Consider the following 22,486-nt stretch of genomic DNA (forward strand, 5'->3'; position numbering starts at 1 on the left):
ATAAGATGATGAACCTGCGCAATTGTTGTTGTCAACAATATATCCATTAGGACATCCGCCACAGGTATATGAAGATCCGCCAGCGGAATGGTTGTAAATATCTGAGCAAGTGCGACCAAGGGAACATGGCGACGAAGCACACCCGTCAAAATCGTCTTCACAGTCGGTCCCTGAATAGACAGTGACGTTAATGGAAATGCTATATGACTGCACTTGAGCATATTTTTTTTATAATAATGATAAAGAAAACACGCCAAAATAAGTTTTATAAATAATGGATACACGCACACACACATATGTATATAACTTATATGTCAAAATCATTATAAGCTGTTCATATGTAAGAATTAGTCGGATTATATATAAATATGTGTGTGTGTGTGTGTGCGTGTGTGCGTGCGTGCGTGCGTGCGTGCGTGCGTGTTATCCCACTAAATCTTATATCTGAACAGCATATAATGATTTTGACATATATGTTGTTAAAACACCAACAAACTCTTTAAACCCAACCAGACACTAAGCTAGAAATACGAGACAATACATTACTAGCCTTGTACTCGTGGTTCAAGGGGATTAAATTGGATAAAAATTGCATAGTGATAAATTTACCATTAAACTGTTCCTCACAAACACACGCCATATATTTGAAGAGGTCTGTGTTTCTTGCATCTACTCTGGTGACGTTAGAACATACACCATGCTCGCTACATCCAGTACAATAGTGCACGACCACTGTTGCTATGGGCGACCACATATTGTCTACATTCCTTGCAGTCATCCTATAATTAGCAAGTTGGAATACAACATATGATGATTTTCTTGTAAAGCTATCATATATAAAACTTAACAAATTGTTGATAAACATCCAAGTATTGTATTTATATGGAATACAGGTATGTGTAGAATAAGGATCAAGTTTATCATTTGAGGCCTAGAAAATAGAAAAAAAACACTAGCTTTGGCGAGTTAATCTTTTATTTCTATTTTTTGGACCGAACATGTTAATCTTTATCTTCATTCATCACTTACCTTGTTCTATGTTTATTACATCAATCTTTCTTTTTCTTTTACATTTAATACTTGTAGCGCTTTATGTTTTTGCTTTTTTAAAAACATGTGCCTGTGTGACTCTTCCGGTTTCCTGTTACAAACTCAATGCTCGCACCTAAAACTACTATCAGTCTCAACGAAATTGAATAAGCTACGCTCTCGCGCCATTATTTGTGTGAAATGTGAGCTCATTGCTTAAGATAAGGTTATAAACAACTAAATTCATTTCCTATATATTCTACAGTTAATTGATCGATCTGTACGCGAAACAACTGTAACTTCTAGTGGTTCACGACACCAAATACCATTTAAGGGATGAAAGTTCCACTTAAACGTAGTTTAACGTACTTTACATTAAACACCATTTAAAAAAGTTACTTTTCTAAAAAGAAAAATAGCATTAGTTTAACGTAACCAATTTGTAAATGATAAAATTTCGCAATCCCGCGTAGGAGTACAAACAATGCAGTGAAACTGTATACAATTAAAAGTAGATCAAGTAGATCCAGCATTGTCAACAAGTTTGGTTTGTTTAAATCACACAACATTCAGCTTCAAATCCATGCTTCACTGTCTATGTGAATAAATAGAAGAGAAAAAACAATATGTTTCTTCAGCAATTACTTGTTTTTGATGTAATATTATACTATTTGGCTAGTTTCTATATTGTTAGAGTGTCGAAAAATTCGATATTAAAAAACCCCGATGCAATATTAAGATTGTGAATAAAGCTTAATTACTATGATTATTTTTTTTAGTACATTTATGGAAATCGTTAACAATAAAATTTATTTATAGCACTTTTTTTATAAGCATCTCACTTTCATCTTTTGCCATATAACTTAGTGAACAAAAATATAGCAACAGACCGTATGTCAAAAGACGGCGAATGGCCTGCAGCTGAGATACTCAATGTTTTCTCTGTCTCATCAATGTTAAGAATAACATTGTTTGCGACCGTCGTATTATAGTCCATGATGGAAATTTCAACAGTGTCATCGTCGTAGTCAATACTGCATGATGTAGCCTCTCCAGGATGAATCCAAACGCTTCCGCATGTTTGTAACTTCGGTGTACGTTTCTCTGTAAAACAGTGCACCAAAACCAAATTAAGGAAATTCAGGAAATATCTAATAATTTATTTTGCAAATATATGAGAGCCTACATTTACATTAAAACAAGAGTTCGCTTTAAAATCAAAGGCAACTGTACTAGTAGCTTGATGTACTACAAGTAAATGCACAAGTGATATTTTGAAAGTAAAAGTGACTTCACCAACTACCCCATATTTATGTGAAAAACAAGCTCAGTAGCCAAAATTTAAACATAAACACCGTTTAATGGCACAGGGTAAACGCCAAAGACATAGAACACAAAACAAAACAAAAAATCACAAATAAGAAACATGGAACAACACTCCACAAACAACACAGTACATATATACGATATGAAAAAAACTAGGTATGTTTATCAAGGATTGTTAGGTATCGCCTTGTAACGGTCAGTTAAATTATTATTTAATGAATACATAAGGAGAGCGAAGCGTATGCAACGTGTGCAATGTATCATTTCAGAAACTGTTAAGTGCCATTTTCCCGTCCAATAAGTAGCGTGCGTATATTTAAATATTGTTGTAATATATCCAAATGCAGCGTATTGCAAGGGGCTACTAGTAACCGCTCTGATAAGAGAAATATAATACAAAAAATCCATAAATACACAGTCCAATATGTTTCACTGTATATTACCAGTATACACATTCTGATTTATGGCATATTTGCAAACACTAAACATACCGTTGTCTACTTTAAGTTCAATTGACTTCATATCCCTCTCGAGTGTATTTTCAGCAACACTTTTATCCTCTGTAAAGACAAGGTCAAAAGTGCATGCGATGTTTTCTTCTCCACATGTTTCAATAGCATTTTGTACGATCTCGGGATCCGCATCGGATAGGAACTTCGGAGTAAAAGAGTTATTTTGGTAAGTTTGGTGGTCCTCGTTATCTTTGTAGATGAATGCTGAATTGGTGTTGGTTACTTCCCCTGAAATAAAAGAGTAACGAACGAATTATGGAAAAGAACTTCAATAACTAAAATAAAAAAAAAAACTTTAACAAATGAAGCGACAATTAAACTCAAACAAAGATAACTAAATAGCGTACATGATTGTCCGTATTGAAATATAGAGCTCTCCGAAATGTTTGGTGCCAGAACAACATTGTCTGGGGTAACAAAGTCGTTATCAGGCTTGTCGTCGAAGTTTCCAAGAAGACCCAAAGTTTTGCCTTTGTACTGTTTGCCAACAATAGCATTAAGGGAAAGCATGCCAACTCCAAATGTTATTTCAAACGACACGTCTGCAATTTATAAGAATTATAATTTAAAAACCACAAAACAAATATACATAATATGTAAAAACGCAATTAAAACAGCCAAAATCGTTCCTTTTGCTATGCTTTGATTGATGTTTCAAATAAGAACAAAATATTTTTTCCTGAAATAAAATCGACTTCTTCCATCAACTATTCGTGAGCAGTCAGAAAACAATAACAACACCATGTAACAAAGCCAATGCCTTCCATTCTTACCGCTCTCAATAAAGGCAATTTTCAGAGTGTCGTTTTCGCGGTACATCGAAATGTTTCCACCAGTCGGGAAAAAGGAGAATGACTTTTCAGTACCGAATCGTTCGGTAAGGTCAGCGCCATTTCCATAAAGAACCAAACCTGTAAAACATTAATTACATATATGTTGGGCTAACATTGTGCATGTATTTAACAAATAACTGCATAGCTTCAGATAAGAGGGTATTTGTAGCACGACACAGTTAAATCATTTGCAGCATTTAACTTTATAACTTATTATTCATTGTCAAGTAAAAGGGATTACAAAAAATGCAATGTCTCCTTCAAACAATAAAACACACCGTCGTCTGTTGTATTAAGTTCAACATGAAAGCGTGCTCCAAAATTATCTTTCGCTGCAAATGCGGTGAAAATCGTCGCTTGAGATAAACTGCCATCAGCTTTTACAGCCCTTTTTGTACGGGCTTGAAGATCAACGTCTGTTTTGTTGGTACGAATCATTAGAAGAACGTACTCTCCAAGTCCATTAAAGATAAACGTTTTTCCATCCAACGTGCGAATATGGGGATCACCCCAGAAGAATCCTACAATTTATCAATCACACGTTTAGTTAAAATGGCTATTGATAAACAACTGTGATATGTAACGAGTTTAAAAGAAGACATTTTAGTTAATATTAAGTAAACATTGCAACAGAAGCTTCTCCAATACTTTAACTGTTGCGCTATAACAGGAACATCCAAATCAAAATCCTACCGAAGTTGAACCAGCTCTCTCTGTAACAGTCGCCAACAGGATGCAGCTCATAATACAGATGGCAGAAATCTGATTTTACACAACAACTGTCTTTTGGGCCACTGTCAGTTTTAATGTGCTCTTTGGGAAAGGTACGTGGGTGATGGTGATACAAACCACCAGCTTGTGGAAACTCGTCACTGATCCAGAGTCCAGATCTTGCATCATAACAACACTCCTATAATAGTCAATAACAGCTTAGTGTTTCTTTTCATTTGTTGTATTTGTCACATTTTAAAGAAATATAAGCATGTTAGGTTGCGTAATAGTGTAAATGAACGAGTTTATATATTTGCAAAATACTGAAGGCTTTTACCTTTCCATATGGGCTAAATCTTTCCGAAGGTAGCATGTCAATACAATCGATATTGCCCCACCACCACCAGCGCCAGTTAAGCGTAAACCATGGGTCCCTCCAAAGTGAAAAGGTGTTACAAGGACAGTCGGGTAGACGGCTCGAAATATCTATGATTTCTATCGTTTTGTATTTGGTTTCAGTATACCAGTCAATACATTCCATTGCGTAGTTTTGTAACACGGAATCCTCGTCGGAAAGTCTTTTTATCATAGCTCCCCTTAGATCTGTTAATTAAGAAACTATGTAGTCATAGCTACAACTTTCTTATTACGAACTAATCAACAATCATTTTGATTTTAATGTTGCTGATAAAAATCGTTGAATACATGTACAGAGAAGATTATGACCAACCTTTTGTAGCAGCAGTTTTATCTGTTTGCAGTACTGGTGGCGTGTTAGAGTATTGGTCAATGAAGAGTTTTTTACCCCTTACAGAAATTCCGACCCAAACATCGACCTTTTGGGTTCTTTGAACGGACCAATTCATTTTGTCTTTTGGGTAAGAAAATAATACAAAGGTATTCCATCCATCCGTTGCTAATGCAAGTTGAAATGTGGATATCTAAAGCAAATATCTGATGATGTCATTTAAAGTGGACAGACTCATTCTTTTAATATAACATACCGGTAGCTTATACGTGTAACACAGAAAAATATAAAAAACCCATACTTTTTCGATGATTTGTATAGTTTCTATCAATTTTGAAACTCGTGAAATAAAAAATATTTACCACTGAAATTTACAAGTATCCTCTATTTACACATAAACTTTACTACGTAAACAGTAGAACTTCAAACATGCATTGTATATTTAATAAATAAGGTCATTAAAAATGAAGTACAAGCAGTTACCGAATTCTGCTTGAAAATTGATTGGTATGGCTTTTTATCTTTCCACGTAACAAACAAAACGAACTTGGCTTCAAAGTTATCTTCTCCTCCGTACTTATGGATAATGTCTTCAAGCAACAAAACATCTTCAAAAGACCTCATGGTAGGAGAAGTCAAAATGTCATATTTTCGGTAGTAAACAAAACCTGACGGAGCCATGACAGCGTAAAACGGGCCTAATATTATTTTAGATGCTATACTGTCAAGATCGTTTGGTGGACTGGGACTGGCGTACGCTTCTCCCAATGTAATGTAACCATTCGCACATACCTTAAAGCAAGAAACAAACATTACCATAACTGTTACAAGAAGAATACAATATGCTGTTTAGAGGAATTATTAATATATAGGCTGCGTACAAATATAGGAATGCATAATTAAAAAGTCTTGCTTCCAAAGAAATTTACATCCGAATTATGGACTTATGAGCCTCGCATCTCGGTTTGACTAACACTTTTAATTGACTCGTCAAAACAACTACATTGTGTTAATATTGCCTGACTGAGTATGAAACTTACAAATATTCGTGTATGCAATTCATCCGATACGGGTATTCCTGGTTCAAATCGAACTGCCTGACTACACTGCGCGTTAGTGTTAAGAATCGTATCACCATTGTCTTCGCCGTATGGAAATTCCGGCACTTAAACGTTAAAATATTCATATATCGGATTATGCTAAAACATTGAATACATGAACAGTAATTGAAACTATCAAAGTAGCAAATATAACAGTCATAAACTATCATAGAGCTTACTTGTATCACATGTATTAGAGGCAGGGTCGTATATCCCTGTTTTCGGACACTTGCACACCTCATTAAGGCATTCTGCTCCTATGGCTGCGCAGTAGTCATCCCCAGCACACATTCCTCCGATATTAACTTTTGAAAAACGCGAAAAAAAAATGTTCATAACATTGTTCATTGTAGCAATGCATTTGGTATGTCATATCATTAGTGTGAACGGTATATATATATATTATAAAGGTACCTTTTGCTATACAAACAGGCGATTCGTCTGACCATCTTCCGTCTGACCCACACTCGGATCGTTGTGGTCCGACCAAGCGATATCCCTCGTTGCAATTAAAAGTCACGATAGACCCAAATTGAGTCCCTTCTGATGCAACTTTGACATTGACCGATAAAGCTGGCACACCACAATCTGTTAACAATTAAAAGTTTTGCTATGGGAATGAATCTCATAGTTTACGTGAAAAAGCCAAACGATGCATAAGGCATGTGTCATTGCTTAATTCTAATAATTGTAAATGTTTCATGCAAATTCAACTGAAGCCAATATCGCAAGCAAAAATCAAATTCTCGATTCGAGTTTTACTTGACTAAATATATTGCCAGTTTACAACATCATATTTATATGTCGTCACAAATTTGAATGTTCATGCACTAAAAATTACAGTTGGCTAAATATCGAGTTTACCTTTAATACGGCAGTGGGGATCATTGCTCCAAGCTCCGTCCGCATTACATATAATGACAGAAAAGCCAACCAAATCATATCCAGTAGAGCAAGAAACACGCATTGTGTCGCCAAACTGATTGCCGGTCATTTCGTCAACTTGTCCATTCGAAATATGAAAATCCCCGCAATCTATTCATAAACAACATATTATTAACGATGTTTACGTTGGAGTACAGACTGAATATTTCTAAAATGCTATAACATGCCTGCAATACTATTAAAAAAATGTGCTATCATATAAGCTATGCTCAAAATGTTCTTACCTATTAGACTACAAGTAGGTTCATCATTCCAAGATCCAGACTCGTCACAAAGCGCCTCGCTTGCACCATTCAGAGTATAGCCACTGTTGCACCTGATGTATGCCTTACTGCCCGCTGAAGTTCCCTCGGTGAAGTCAACCTGGGCGTTAGGAATTTGAAATTTCCCACAGTCTGAAAAACAAAAATTGTTCTTATTATATGATCTTTTTCTCTTGAATAACCGAAACGTATAATTATGATCCCAATGTGAAATATTGGATACATTTAAAAAGAAAGTTTACCATTGACCCCACTCAAGCAGCAGCATACATATTTAGGCATTTTGATTTAATAAGCTTTTTTACAAATTCTCATTATAATTATACAAACCTGATGGATCACAAATGGGCAAATTTGACCAGGTACCAGTGGCTTGACAAACAATATCGGCACTGCCCAATATGGTGAAGGATGGATCACACGATATGTGTACGGCACTTCCGTAGGTGGTTATAGTACTGTTCGTAAAACCTCCAGTTGGAGTAGGGTCTCCGCAATCTAAAATTGTATTCATAACATGCATAAAACATTTATTACAAAATACGTTCACATAAAGCTCTTAGAATATTTTGATATTGCATTCTTAAATGTAAACATGGTAAAAACTACGTTCATGGTACGAAAATGTGTTTTTCTTTTTCAATCTGGTCGTTCCGTGTGAAATTATCCGCACAACGAAGAAGCCAGCTCTCTTACCATTACCTTTACTGATGAATACCCAATTTAAATTGGTTTGTGTTGTTGCTAGCTATATGCAAAATGATTGACTAAACGTCCACTATACATTAAGTATTTTTCACTTTGTATATTGGCTACTCATTTCCACTGAAATCGGATGTAAACGACATATTTTGTACGTTCTGAAGGCCATGAAAATAAAGTTTGTGATATAATTTTTGTCCTTCTAGTTATTACATGTTCCTTTCTTTTGCACAAAACCCTTACTAGTCATACCATTTGGTCACTAGGCATATCAAATTCAAATATTTGTGAGTAGGATTCCCTAGCCCACGCAAAATATTGCTTATACCGCAGCTTATCGCAAGTGAATTGATTAGTAGTAGGAACAAGTGTTGGTGTTTGTTATGAAAGCACAAAGACAACATCCATGTCAAGGACGCAACAAAAACAATTAAATATACTCTCAAATCAATGGACCTTTAATCGTGCACGTCTGCCATTCCGACCACTCTCCAGTAAACATGCAATATATTGTTGTGCCTCCGTCCGGTTCGTAGCCTTCCAAACATCGTACTACCAATGTATCTCCATATTTGGTCCCATTTCCACCAATCTCGGCGAATTCAGGTTGCGGTTCATTACATTCTAGGGAGAGAAATAATTATTTTAGGAACATGTATTTCAAGTGTTTAAATTAGTATCATGTTCTACTGAAACGCTTTTTATTCAATATATTGAAGCTGACATTTTATTTAATTGCAAAAACACTAAAAATGAATACAACATATGAAAAGGTATACAAAAGAAAGACAAAACCTTAACTTACCAATAATGTTGCATACAGGATATGATGTCCATGTGTTATTATACTGGCAGACAATTTCTGACATGCCACTCAAGATATACCCCTCGTCACAGCTGATCGTTGTTTCAGCGCCGTGACTCGTGTCTGTATTGCTACTTTGACCATGAGATGGAGTTGGGTCGTCACAGTCTAACAAGAAAGTATATACATGAAAACTACAAAATATAAAAACATTCACTACTCCTCGTTTAAAAGCACCCATGATATAAAGCAACTTCAATAATTACGAAACCATACCTATTAAAATGCATTCTGGATAGTCTGTCCATGTTCTATTTGGCTGGCATAGAGCAACAGAGTTCCCTTCGAGACGGTAATTAGTTCTACACACAAATTCAACGACAGTGCCAACTATCGTTGCCGAGGTATTTGCAATACCGTTGGGAATCGCTGGTGTAGAGCACGCTAAAACAAAAAGGATGTTCAGCTAGTGGACAATAAAGGGGACAGGACAATTAATCTAAAATGAAGCAAAGTTCCTGGTCAAAACCACAAGGACCAATGGCGAAATGAATCAGTACGAGAGATTCACAATACCACAAGACAACACACATTTTACACAAATATAAATATTTATAGTTTTTGGGTAACCGCCTAATAAAGTAAAAATTAACCATGGGTTTAACCGGTTTGCGAAAACTTGACCCCATACGTGTACCAACATTCAATCAACAAAAATATAATAATATGAGGACATTCAAAACAGCTAATTGGTGTCCGTTTGTGTTTCCGTATTGCACGTGTTTATGTTGTTTTAAATTATGTTATGAAGCACAACTATTTTTATGACAACTGTCTCATTATTCTAAGTACTTTATTATCATATTTTGTATAACAGTTAAATATTACAAACACCTAGTTAACTAGCGTAATAAATGAAGTTTACCTGAGCAGTTCAGATAAATATCCTGTAAATGTGTGCAGTCATGCATTGTTTCAAAAGAGCAGTCGTTGATGGAAGTTTCTGTTTCTGAACAATCAAGCTCGTCAACAAATATGGGACCAGACGTCCGCGGGTTTGTAAAATTTCGGTAAAAATTCTGAGCCGATCTGGAAAGAAGATAATAAATATGTTATTATTATTTAATATCAATATGCATTAGCAAACTGTTCGTGAATTTTACATGTTATAAAATATTTATATATAACATGTTTTACGTACAATTAATGGGCTTCGGTTTGTCTAGTCAAAATTAGAAGACTTACGAATATCCAAGCATTCGGCACAAGACGTGTGCTTCTTTCAGTCCTATACCATCTGCACATATTGTCCCCCAGTATCCGTGGACTTCAAGTTCAACTCGGCCTGTATTGGTGCTGTTGCCTTCAACCAGCCGTGTTTTCGTTATTTCAAGGGGAGCAGCTGTGGGTATTTACATATGTTTAGATTCATGTAATATTTATTATTATTCCAATAAAAGTTTGTGTTGTGACTTATATTAATAAGACACATTTCGAATATATCCCAATAGTTCATGCTTCTGTATATTGAATATAAATATTTAGCAAAAGGATCAGGATTACACAAGTTCAGACATTCGTTGAACAGCTATAATAAGTGACACTCAATCTTTTGAATTTCTGATAATCGTATATTATGCAAAGAGGAACGTTTGTCTCTAAAATTCTGTGACTATTTAAAACAACCACCACCACAACAAAAACAGCAGCAACAGCAACAACATTAAACATTGCAATTATTTGCTACATATGGGCTATTTTAGTGGAAATAAGTAGCTAGGAAAAAACTCACAATATTCGTAACACGTTCCTGATGTTTCCCAATTTTGCCCTGTATTTCCGCTACACTCCATGCTTAAATTTCCGAGATAGGTCCTGTAAAACGAACAGTCGGCGATCATAGAAAATCCGCTCCATTTGAAGAAGTCAAAGTCCCAAAAGGTATTCGGTGGTCCACAATCTGTAGAAAAGACGTGTGTGAAAAACGTTATGCTTATCTCAAATTAAATATGCTTAGAACCCTTAAATCCATATGACTATGGACAAAACTTTAAACCACACTTCACTGTACGCATGCATATCTTTTAATCCCAAATTATGAAGGCATATTTAAACAGTTAACGATAATTTGTTTCATGAATAACTGACCGTGACAGACCACAGCAATGTCTTGACTATGTGTGCAGGTGTTGTTAACAACATAATAACAATGACTTAAGTCATTTCCCCCAACAGCTGTGCAGTCCAAACGGTCCATGTACACAGGCCCTGTTCCTTCGCCGTAAAATGCGTTTGTAAGAAATCCTCCAGCACTATGAAAATGTAAGTCATCTTATGTCATTTTGCATGAATAACAGATGAGGGACAAATGTTAAATATTCGTATTAACAATCCGAATAAAATAATATTAAATCCTGAATGATCGTATGTAATAGTATAGCTTTTTACTTAAAATGTTTAAACGTTCAAAGCAATTTCAAATCGGTGATATGTTTTCTTTGGCAAACTTTAGGTTAATTATAATAATAATAATTATAAAAACACGTGAGTATAGCAAATGATCGTGTTTACCAAATAATACATTAGCACTTATGTTTTATAAAAAACTGAATCCAAACTAAAAACGTTTATATAGTTTACCGGCTCGGGAAAGAAATGTATTTTCTCTGCAACGTTTGGCATAGAAAATCAGCATCGAGCATGTCAAAACCATCGCTACAAATTGTACCCCATGTGTCCCCTACAAAAATCTCAACCCTTCCATCAAAAGGTCCATTGCCGTCAGCTAGCCGTATGTCTCGTACAAGTAAAGGGTATCCTGCAAAATACCACATTCATACACATGATAAACAACCCCGTTAATATTAATCACCTTATACGAAACGCAGACATTCTAAGATTTTAATTTTAATAGTTGTCATAAACAAAACCTACAAAGTCATGTTTTTGAAGGTGATTCTTGTTTGCTATGCTTTCTAAAAATATATGGTCCTGGTGCCAAAAAAATCCCAAGTCTTTCCTTACATTTGCTGCTGGTCGTGTTTAAAACATTGTTGTGTTCTGTGAAAAATATGCGTATATTTACGCCGAGAAAAAATATTCAGTCTTACCTGCAATTTCGCAATTTGATGTTCCGTTCCATGTCCCGTTAATACAATGTACCTCAAGCGTCTCATAAACCGACCCGAAGTTACATGTTATGGCCAGTATACTACCATCGGCAGATATGTCGACTATCTCCCCATTTTCAACGGAAATCGGACCACATTCTGATACAAATTGTTAAAAAAGGTTACTCCTATTTGCCGCAAGGTGAATGCAAAAGATAAGACCAGATGAGTTACTTGACCTTGAAATCATTTTTGCACTCTTGCTCTATTGAATATTGTTAAGCTTGTTCACAGTTAATAGAGTGTAAAAATGATTTCAAGGGCAAATAAATTTTAATGCATTAGCAAGAGTCAATATAAAACACCTCTAATCTCCTTCTGATGTAAGTGAAAACCAAGAGTCAAAGTGATACCTTTAAATCTGAAATAGTAATTCTTTCACAAATGTACTGAGTATCAGAGTGATAAGTGTAGAGTTGTGGATGCAGTTTGATCCACAATAAATGGAGAGCAAAAGGTTGAAAGCATATGCCAGGGCACTTAGACAAGTAGGCGGTTGGTCATGGATATCTTGCCAGGGAATACTATATGTGTACGAGTGACCAGAGTGTAATATCTTAAATAGGACAAAAAGTTTGCTCTTCAAAATCAAATTAAGCTAAAAGAGACATTTCAATACAAGTGCAGGTCACTCTAACACTCATAGGTCGCTTACCACGAAACACTTGCATAGCCTTAGCACGCTTTTTGGTGGCAATAGGCCGATTGTTAGGAATACAATTAAAGTAATCAATGTTGTTCACGTCATAATTGTTAACTTTCAAATATTTACTACTTTTAATGTTTCATGAACACACTTGTGATTTGCAGTACCTCGTACAAATATCGAGACAATTGTTTTAGCTGAGCTTGTTTTATACATATTTATATCAGTTTATAACATTAACTTTAAAAACAACAACTTTGAATAAGCGGCCCAGTGGGTTTGAAAGTTTCAAAACAATCCCTTCAAATTTCCAGTAGTAGTTGGCGCTTTACCGTAACTGACGGAAAATGTTTATCATCCTGTGTATCCAATATGAGAATGATATCACTATAAGATCTATGGCACAATTAACACATTCTCCTATAGTATATCCGTCAGTATAAATATGTACTACTTAACTCATGAACCATTCTGCCGAAATTGATTGAAAACATGATAAGCTTAATAACTCTAAATGCTGATTATATTTTGTAATTATCAGTTCGCTCCACAACCCCCGATATCATATTGGGCAACATCTTGCATGGAAAATTACTTTATGGAGCTTAATATTGACAACATAAACATCTGGATTTCATGAAAATTGTTGCGCAGATCTTAGCATTGCTCTGATATATCAGTATTCTTAATGAGAAGAAGCTGTTTCATCACAACCTTTGCAACTTTATTGGCATGACTTGGTGGACAAGACTAGATTTTGTGAACGTGCATGCAAATCCAAATATTTACGTTGGCAACATAGATCTATAGCAGGTAATGCGAGTTCTTGACGAAAAATATTCAGTGAAAGGGTCATATCTCCTGAACAAATTCCCGGCAAGTAAATACAAATTTATCATGTATATTTAATATAAAAGCAATCGGTCAAAACTGGTAGGAGTAGTCGGTACCATACCGTTTTGCAACAGACCACCGACCAACCATTTGGTGACTCCAATATACCTTCTTAAACTTTGTTTATGTGGATAAATAAAACTGTAACTGTACCTGTGCAAATCAAGTAAATGTCTCGAGAATGATCGTATATTTCTTCCAAAACCTTATATTCTTGACCATCGATATTTGTGTAAGTAGGGTTGTAACTCACATCGCCAGGAGAATCACCATTGTTTGAGTACGGGTTGTACCAACAACTAGAAAGCTGATCTGAATCACAGCGGATGTTTGATGATATTGCTGGCTTCGTTTTCTTTTCCCGTGTTGTATCAATGATGTATGATGAAAATCTGCATTGAAATTGTTCAAAACGATAATCACATTACAGTGTGTTCAAGTCATACTGTACCTTTTCTTGCAAACAAGTATTAATTACAGAGGTAAGGCCACACCAAATTGATAACTTGTTCATCGGATTTTTTCCAAAAAATAATGGGGTGAGCGAGCGAAATAATAATTAAAATATTTGTTTTGCATTAAGCAAAAAAGCGGAGCGAGCGAAGAGCGAACAAATATATAAAGTCATTCAACTCACTTTTGCTCACATTTTATTCACTTATTAACTAAACAATGATAATGTAAACAGTGCAAGGATAACATCCAGCGAAAGAATGATAACACTAAAAGATAATTCTATAGAAATATTAGTTTTGAGATCAAACAAATGCTATTTGAGATCAAGCAAATGTATTTATTTGAACTATTTCATAAATGAGAGAACTCAAAACCAGTTTTCCAGTTTTTTAAACCTTTTTGAAATGTTTTTTTTTCAAAATACCCTATGCATGGCTAAGTTAAAGCCTGGACACAAGCGCCAATGGTCACAGCCACCTACCTGCCCAATGAACCATATCCAAATCTATTAACTAGGTTTTCAACTTTTCCTTAGGAAAACTTTGTTCAAAATAATTCTCTATTAAAATACATTGTCATATCTCATGCCATGGAAATGACTAGACAAGGTGACTTGAAAAATAACTCACAAAATCAATATAGGCATTTGCAATCAAATATAGCTACCACTCTTGCTTTGACTACACGATTGGCCTTGGTAGCCATTTAAGTTCTGGAAGAGAATATACAAAAAACTTACACCTTATTGTAAACCATTTCAGCTGGAAAAATGTCACAGAAAATTCCAACCAGCGCTAGATTGATTTTAGGCTTTCTCAGAACTTAAGGCCTATATTTTTTAAACTTGCAGATTTCCCGTGATTTTTTTTAGATATCTTGTTCAAATTAAGACAATTTATAGAAAACATATTAACAAAAGAAACTTTTACTTCTTTTGTACTGCAAATACTGATTGTGTCAATTTTCATATATAGCAAAAAAATATTTCAAGAAAATACAAGATTATGCAATATTTTTTCATAGACAAAAACCAATCAGCATAAATATTTAACACTTGAATGATTTTTATATATAGTTTAGATATACACATGAACATCTAAAAAATCTACAAACATTTATTCGCAACACAAAGTGTGCTTAATACCTTTTTCCAATCACACAGTCTGACACCTTTTTTTATCCTTTTTGACTAATATTTACAAAATATACACAATCCGGCTTGTTTGATGTTTTTGTGTGAATGGTAAAACTCATGGGATTGCATGAAGCACATATAAATGTCAGTCAGGTTAATTTTTAGCGCCATTCTACTGTCCATGAACATTGACTCATCACCGACCAAGGCCTCCACCACAACCACGTCCTTGTTGCCTCATGGGGACAGGAATTTCATGATCCGCTGTTTCGGAGGAATCTGAAATTTTAATATTAAAGCAGTATTATACATAAATATTCATTGTAGTATAATGTAGTATGCATTACTGAAACAGTTTGATGATAACACAAGAAAGGTGGTGCTCGTTTCTTGGCCAAACTTTATTTTTTACTGTACATGAAATGCATATGAATTAAATAAACACTATACTCTGATTTGTAGCAAAATAAAAACAAACATGCATAAATCATTAAATGTATTGAAGGAAACAAATAATACAAAAATACATCATATTTGCTATATTAACAGCAAAACATCAAAGAAGTTAAAATACACACCTTAAGTTTTTACCTGGACAGGTGTAGTAGGTATAGATGACCGATTAGAAACTGTCTTTTCACTGTAACGGTCATCCGAATTCCCGTCAAACATGTCCGAACCAAATTCAAACTTTGGATAATCACTGTCATTCACGATAAATTTCAGCACTTCTTGCCCAGTATATATACGTTTTAAATAAAAGCAAAACACATTCGTCCAAAATTTAATCAAACTTTAAATGGTGGTAGAATTGTCATTTGTTGACGTAATTTTCAAGAATCAGGAAGTGTTTTGCCAATTTAGTCTCGATCATCTAGACGCTTGTATCCGGGTCTATATCGTTCATTGACTCTAATTAGAGCTGTTGCATGATTTAGCCGGTGCTTTGATAATTGTTACGATCGAACAACGCGGTTATAAGGGAAAAGGCTACATTCTACTGAAAAAATTAGCGCAAGTGATAAAAAAAAAATTTTTTTTTTGCTTCTCTGAAGAAATAGGTGCGGGAAGTCCGATGAACAAGTTATTAATATGGTGTGGCCTTATGAATTAAAGTTTATCTTTTTTTAAAATGTTTTCAAATCCATCTATGAAGAATACGAACGAATTGAAAAAGAAATCAGGCACTTTGTTGATGCAAACTTACAAAAGATCATATCGGGAACAGAAGACAGTTCCGCTACTAAACCATTGTGGACTAGAATCAACAACGGTTGCCCACGATCCCATTGTGAAAACTTCTAATCGTCCACTGTAAGGGCTATTGCCATCAACCAATCGAACGTCGGACAGAAAATAGGTTCTGGAGTACCAGGCTGCAAATTAGATAATAATTTAAAAACCAACATTATAGATAACGATAAAGTTGTCGTATCGTTGCGATCAACGCGCTAAATAAAAAGATACTTCAAAACAACACTTTCATTAAATATATTGGTTGCATCTGCTTTTCTTGGAAACTCAATTTAAATGAATACTCACGTCGAGATATACAGGATACGAAAACTCCGTTAATCTGGCAGCTATCCAGTTGTTGAAACGGACATTCAAAAAGCGTATTTTCAGTGCCATCACATTGGAATGAAACGTTATATACAGTTTGGACAGCTGGGGATGAATTAACATCTACGTGCTGGACTGAGTAAGATTTACGGTTATATGACTCTGAAATCCTGCAAATTAAAGGTATAAAGAGCTTACTCATAGTTAGAAGCTGGTATAACACTGCTAAATTAAATCTTACACCATTAATAGTGCTACAAATCGGTTTTAAAACAACGAACCATTTATCTCTACAGACAACATCAAGTTCGTTGGTATCAAAATAGTCCCCACATATTGTGCCCGGGATTCCGTCTTGTTTTAAGATCACTTCACCAAATGTAAAATGAAGAAGATCCACGTCGTTCGTTGGAGCTGAAAAAACCCAAACCAATCTAGTAGAATGTGTTTCCTACTAACCAAGAAGTTGAGCTATGCATGACAAATCATTATTATTACTGTTATTATTATTATTATTCATTATTATTATAATTATCATTATAGGATTGATATATTTCAAGGTTTTTAACCGTCAAGTGACAACCCATAGAAAGTGATTTTCAGCGGTAAAAAGTTAATTATTTGTTAGTCAATATGTGCGTAATAAGATGTGACGACCCTTACGACGAGAAAAAGAATTTACGCCAGGGACGTTACATCCCTGAACAACAAATATGAATTATGTAATGGCTTCCCAGTCAAGATTATCATATGACAACGATAATTATCTATCCAGTTGTTTCAAGAAACACAAAGAAAAGTTTTCTTTAAACTTCATTTTATTAATAACGTATTGTTTTACAATTAACGTGAAAAGTTTAGTCAGAGTATGTCGTCACTGAATCTGTCCTAGTGACGTCCGCGCTAACGTTTCTTTTTAACTGATGAGGTTGAGCAAAAAATGAACGAAAGGCGAAAGTAATTGATTTACATAATTAATTACTGTTCTTAGATCATTAATAAACATAAAAATGTATAATAATATGGAGTTTCAAAATACATATCTGCATCAAATATTCAAGTAACCCAATTTCTCTTAAAAAAGCTTACCACATTGTGAAGAGCAATTCGCAATGTCAGACCAACTGCCATTTTCCAAGCATGTCAAAGTCAAGTTCATCGAACAAACAAGACTGCAGTCCACAAATAAAGTGCCTGTTAAATGATCGTAGGCCTTAATTTGACCACCGATAACGGCAGGAACTCCACACTCTGCAATGGTTTAAACCAAAAAATGAGCTCAACATATATAATCCTATACAACTGTTCGCTCGTTCACATTTAATCTGTAAATGCTTAAAATACCATCGTTTTAAATGCAACAAATAAAAAGAACTTACCTGTGCATATAAGGAACACATCTCTTGAGTGATCGTAAATATGTTCTAGTATTTTGTGCTGCTCCCCGTCGACGTATGAATAACGAGGGATTGTTGTTCCACCAGGAGAGTTAATGTAGTCAGAGAAAGGATAGTACCAACAAGATGTAATTTGGTCATATGATGGACATACAATGTCTGAGGAAATGGCTGGTTTCGTGTTCATTTTACTGGTAGTGTCAACAGAAAATGCAGTGTATCTGAAAACACATTTAGATTTAGTTGCGGATGGATAAACAGAAAATATACTTATGAAAGTACATTATACCCCATTATTTAAAACATTCCATGAAATATATGGTTAAACATATCGAAAAGGCAAACCATAAAGAACGTTACCCTGGTGTCTCTACATTTAACACACTGCATGAAAACACACGAAAAATGACCACGACTGTGCATGAAATTGTATGCCGACGCCATGTATTTCAATGATAGGTAGCTATTGATAATGTAAAACATACACATTTTCTTACGGTTTGTGTAGAATGTGCATTTTGGATAGAACATAACGTGATAGTTGGTGTACATACCTTAGAGAAAAATGTGAACAAAACATGTTCCCCAATTCTTTAGTGAAGGAAACTGAAAAATCGACAACAGTTGCCCATGTATCCATTGTATATACTTCCAACCGACCACTGTAGGGACTGAAGCCGTCAACTAGCCTTGCATCTGAGAGGTAATAACTGGATCCGGAAGCTAAGAAATATATAAACGTACTAAAATGTTTCAATAGACTACATTGTGACAAATTTCATTTTTTTTTCTCATCCAGTTTGGTAAACCTTTTAAATCTACATTATAAAAGAGCGTATTTTGAGAACACTTATACATGTACTTATAAATGAACAAAAATCAGAAATTAAGAACACAGAATACCCATTCTTTCCCGTTTACACTAACTATATACGTGGTTTAAATGGTTTTAATGTGAAGCAAACAATGTAAATTAATTTCATCGAACTGAGAACGAGAAGTATTTTAAATCAGTAATCTCATCTCTATCGATGCGATGTGTTTGTGTTGTAAATAAGTGTGTATGTTGTGTGTGTACGTTTGTGTCTCTCGTTTAGTGCCGTTTGGCTCCTTGTCTTGTGCCACTTAACAGGGCTTTTATTCCATTTTTGGACTACTCTGCTTGTCCCTTATATTTCATTGTATTATTTATAACATTTGAACAATTCATATCAGCTGGTGGCTTTTATTTGCCACGTAGCAAAAAGATTACGCTGGACAACGATAGCGATACTTTTACCTATTCAAATTGTAATAGGTTCTAAGAAATACTTACGGTTGCCAATGCAGGATACATAAACAGCATTTGAATCACAGCGATCTAGTGTACGATACGAGCATTCCAGCAGGGAATATTCCATGCCGTTGCACTGGAAGTCCACATTGTATGTTGTTTGTACAACTACCGAGGAGTTGACATCAACCATCTCGGCATTAAATTGTACATCAGCGATACCGTTGTCGATCCTGTAGAGTTTCAATTTAACATTTAGAGACATTAAATGATTAACAGATACATATAAATATTCAAATAAAATCAAAGCAGATCAATTTAAAATTATTAATGAAACCGTCAGAAACATTCCAAAAACGCCTTTTTAATAGAAAGCAACTTTTTATAAGGAGATTTACCGCCCTTTGTTCTCCACCTGCTCTTAAAACTGCTACGCGTATTTAAGTAACAGTTATCAAAATGCATCTATAAATCTTTATCGTCATATATAAATGAAGTCAGTGAGTATATTAAAATTAGCAATCGATTTTGGAATATATCAACCTTTCTCGCGTTCTTTTCGCTCTATTCAATATACAGGTATTCAATGAGATCGTAGCTACGTATGATTTTCTCAAATGGTATTCAAGTAAATAATAATAGGCATTTAAAAATTTGATCAACGGATGTGACTTATACATACCCACGTGTAAAATGTAATCTAACTTATAACTTCAAAAAGCATGAACATTTTTTTAATGAAATAAAAAAACAACATTTCTTAAAATGATGTGTCTGAAATTTTACAATGAGTAAAAATAGTCAATCATCAACGACAAATCTTAACTATTTTCAAATACATTAACCCAAAGTCTATATAAGCTATGACTTAAACACTAGATAGGCATAGCTATGTGGCAGCACGTAAGCAATATATTGGTAACAGGGGCGGGAGCCAGGGTTTGGAGTTAGAGGGGCGCACCATCTGGGCGCGCCCTTTTGACGTAAGTCCTAGCCACGAGACCGTTGAATACAAGGTTTAAATATCGTTTGAGGATTCGAGGGTCATCTAATCCAGAACCTTTGTGCTTTTATCAGTCTGAAACGGTGCGTTCTGGTGTATTTCATTTTATATTTTTTATTCCATATTGACATAGCAATGTTCATGTCTATGGGAACTATAATTAATACCCTTTATTTCTACAAATCACAGAGGCGTCATTTAAATCAAAACCATCTCCACACAATGTTCCAGGTATGTCATCTTTTCTGACAATCACTTCTCCAAAGGTGAAATGAAGCAGATCTATGTTGTTCTGAGTGCCTGAAATCCACACAACGACACATGTTAGACAGTACATTCACCAGAATCTCTAACCCTCTTTTTTCCAAGTTGCTTTATTTTTCTATATATTCTCGAAAGTTCGAATTTCAGTATTTTGACTTTCTGTATAGAATTATTTAAAGATATTGGCTTAAGGTGAAAACGTGGTCAATTAGAAGGTATTGAAATTTGTCCTGTACACTGTTGGAAAAAATAATAAATTGGCGAAAAAATATTAATAGAAATGAAAAATAAATAATTTTGATTCGAAAGAAAAAAAGCCTGTTACATGGGATCTCAACGTGTGTCCAAGCGCAATTTTTATTAGACCGCAATATTTGTCATGACACAAGTAAAGTGAAGCGTTAGAACTAGATGAGTGTATGGTTTTGGTATATTATTTATGAAACAGACAATTCTTTGTAAAATCGACAAACAAACAAAGATTTGAAGACAATAACATAAATAATTGTTTTTTATACTTACTATGCATATACTCAAACAACTGCTATCGTTCATAAGTATTTGCTTCAAAAATAACACTTACCACAGAAAGATGAGCAGTTTGCGATGTCAGACCAACTTCCATTATCAAAACACTCAAGGAATAAATTCCCGGTGCAGATGAGTCCGCAATCCACAGTAAGAGTATTAGTCGAGAAGTCGTAAGCGTCAATTTTGCCACCAATAATGCTTGGTAGTCCACAATCTTAATGGCAGATATATATGAGCATATTATTTACAGTAGAGCAAAATGCGAAACATGCCAAGGTGTTATGCTTAAACTGTAGTGGAAAAAGTTTCATAATATGAACAAGAAGAGTAAATATGAAATGTCAAATTCTGTAATAATAAAATCAAAGTTTAGGAACAGAAAATGTTCACCGCCTTGCATTACCTTAGCATGCAGTCGTGGTCAACTATCAGAAAATAAGAGTATAAATAAAATTATAGTAAAGTAGTAAGACAAAAAACGCCATATGATTCAAATATATTCCCAAAAATATTAGAACCATACCTGTGCAAATTATGGATACGTCGTTTGTTTTATTTAATTGATTATTTAGCAAAGCAAATTGTATTCCATTTTGATACACATGCTGCTCAAGGTCAATGAAATATTCGAAGTAATCCCGAAGTTGATATGGCGTAACTTTACAGTAGCTTAAATAGAAGTTATTATCTGGTCCAACACATGACATATCCGTGAAGTGAACAAGTTCTGTCTTGTTTTCAGTGATCACGCTTACGAAACTGGTCAATCTGAAAAAAAGTTCGGTAAATAGCTTTTTCATATTGTAAGTAACAACAATATCAAACTTTTTTTTGAATGTATTTAATCTGAAAATAATTTATAATTTCTGATAAGGCTATGACAAAGGGTTGATATCTGATAAATCATTTTTAATTTGAACCACGAGTGCCTTTGGTCAATTAATATGTAACAAAGGTTTTTCTTAAATTTAGATGTTTATTCTGATTTTTATATCACGCTTCTGTCGTTTCCGATTCCGTAAAAGCATAGCATTGAAAGCAACCTTTTATAGACTGATGCTTTTAATTATTTATTAAAATTGACGCTAGATGAGTGCGATTGTCATCAGTTTCAGGATATTCGCGACACGCAATATTTTGTTACACCTTATTTAGAACTTTATTTTGTCGAATCAAGATC

The 22,486-nt window shown here is 34.6% G+C and overlaps 1 protein-coding gene across 1 annotated transcript in view; it reads right to left on the reverse strand.

Moving 5' to 3' along the window:
- The window catches only part of LOC128213450 (uncharacterized), a 59,346-nt gene that overhangs the window by 23,443 nt on the left and 13,417 nt on the right, over window positions 1-22,486 (reverse strand). The window contains exons 20-56 of the mRNA XM_052919151.1: window positions 21,830-22,074; window positions 21,359-21,520; window positions 20,679-20,811; window positions 19,551-19,741; window positions 18,790-18,958; window positions 18,218-18,456; window positions 17,928-18,089; window positions 17,120-17,252; window positions 16,818-17,008; window positions 16,483-16,651; window positions 13,838-14,076; window positions 12,085-12,243; window positions 11,615-11,792; window positions 11,123-11,286; window positions 10,767-10,934; window positions 10,220-10,376; window positions 9,900-10,063; window positions 9,251-9,418; window positions 8,975-9,142; window positions 8,626-8,793; window positions 7,798-7,965; window positions 7,429-7,599; window positions 7,124-7,294; window positions 6,674-6,847; window positions 6,439-6,564; window positions 6,200-6,324; window positions 5,643-5,951; window positions 5,142-5,352; window positions 4,749-5,014; window positions 4,394-4,610; window positions 3,979-4,221; window positions 3,641-3,778; window positions 3,215-3,409; window positions 2,847-3,095; window positions 1,920-2,133; window positions 610-779; window positions 15-170 (exon numbers count right to left, since the gene is read on the reverse strand). Of these exons, the coding sequence (XP_052775111.1) occupies window positions 15-170; window positions 610-779; window positions 1,920-2,133; window positions 2,847-3,095; window positions 3,215-3,409; window positions 3,641-3,778; window positions 3,979-4,221; window positions 4,394-4,610; window positions 4,749-5,014; window positions 5,142-5,352; window positions 5,643-5,951; window positions 6,200-6,324; window positions 6,439-6,564; window positions 6,674-6,847; window positions 7,124-7,294; window positions 7,429-7,599; window positions 7,798-7,965; window positions 8,626-8,793; window positions 8,975-9,142; window positions 9,251-9,418; window positions 9,900-10,063; window positions 10,220-10,376; window positions 10,767-10,934; window positions 11,123-11,286; window positions 11,615-11,792; window positions 12,085-12,243; window positions 13,838-14,076; window positions 16,483-16,651; window positions 16,818-17,008; window positions 17,120-17,252; window positions 17,928-18,089; window positions 18,218-18,456; window positions 18,790-18,958; window positions 19,551-19,741; window positions 20,679-20,811; window positions 21,359-21,520; window positions 21,830-22,074 (6,830 nt within the window). The remainder of the gene's footprint in view (window positions 1-14; window positions 171-609; window positions 780-1,919; window positions 2,134-2,846; window positions 3,096-3,214; window positions 3,410-3,640; window positions 3,779-3,978; window positions 4,222-4,393; window positions 4,611-4,748; window positions 5,015-5,141; window positions 5,353-5,642; window positions 5,952-6,199; window positions 6,325-6,438; window positions 6,565-6,673; window positions 6,848-7,123; window positions 7,295-7,428; window positions 7,600-7,797; window positions 7,966-8,625; window positions 8,794-8,974; window positions 9,143-9,250; window positions 9,419-9,899; window positions 10,064-10,219; window positions 10,377-10,766; window positions 10,935-11,122; window positions 11,287-11,614; window positions 11,793-12,084; window positions 12,244-13,837; window positions 14,077-16,482; window positions 16,652-16,817; window positions 17,009-17,119; window positions 17,253-17,927; window positions 18,090-18,217; window positions 18,457-18,789; window positions 18,959-19,550; window positions 19,742-20,678; window positions 20,812-21,358; window positions 21,521-21,829; window positions 22,075-22,486) is intronic.

Source organism: Mya arenaria, chromosome 13 (genome assembly GCF_026914265.1).
Source record: "Mya arenaria isolate MELC-2E11 chromosome 13, ASM2691426v1".
Classification (NCBI taxonomy): domain Eukaryota; kingdom Metazoa; phylum Mollusca; class Bivalvia; order Myida; family Myidae; genus Mya; species Mya arenaria.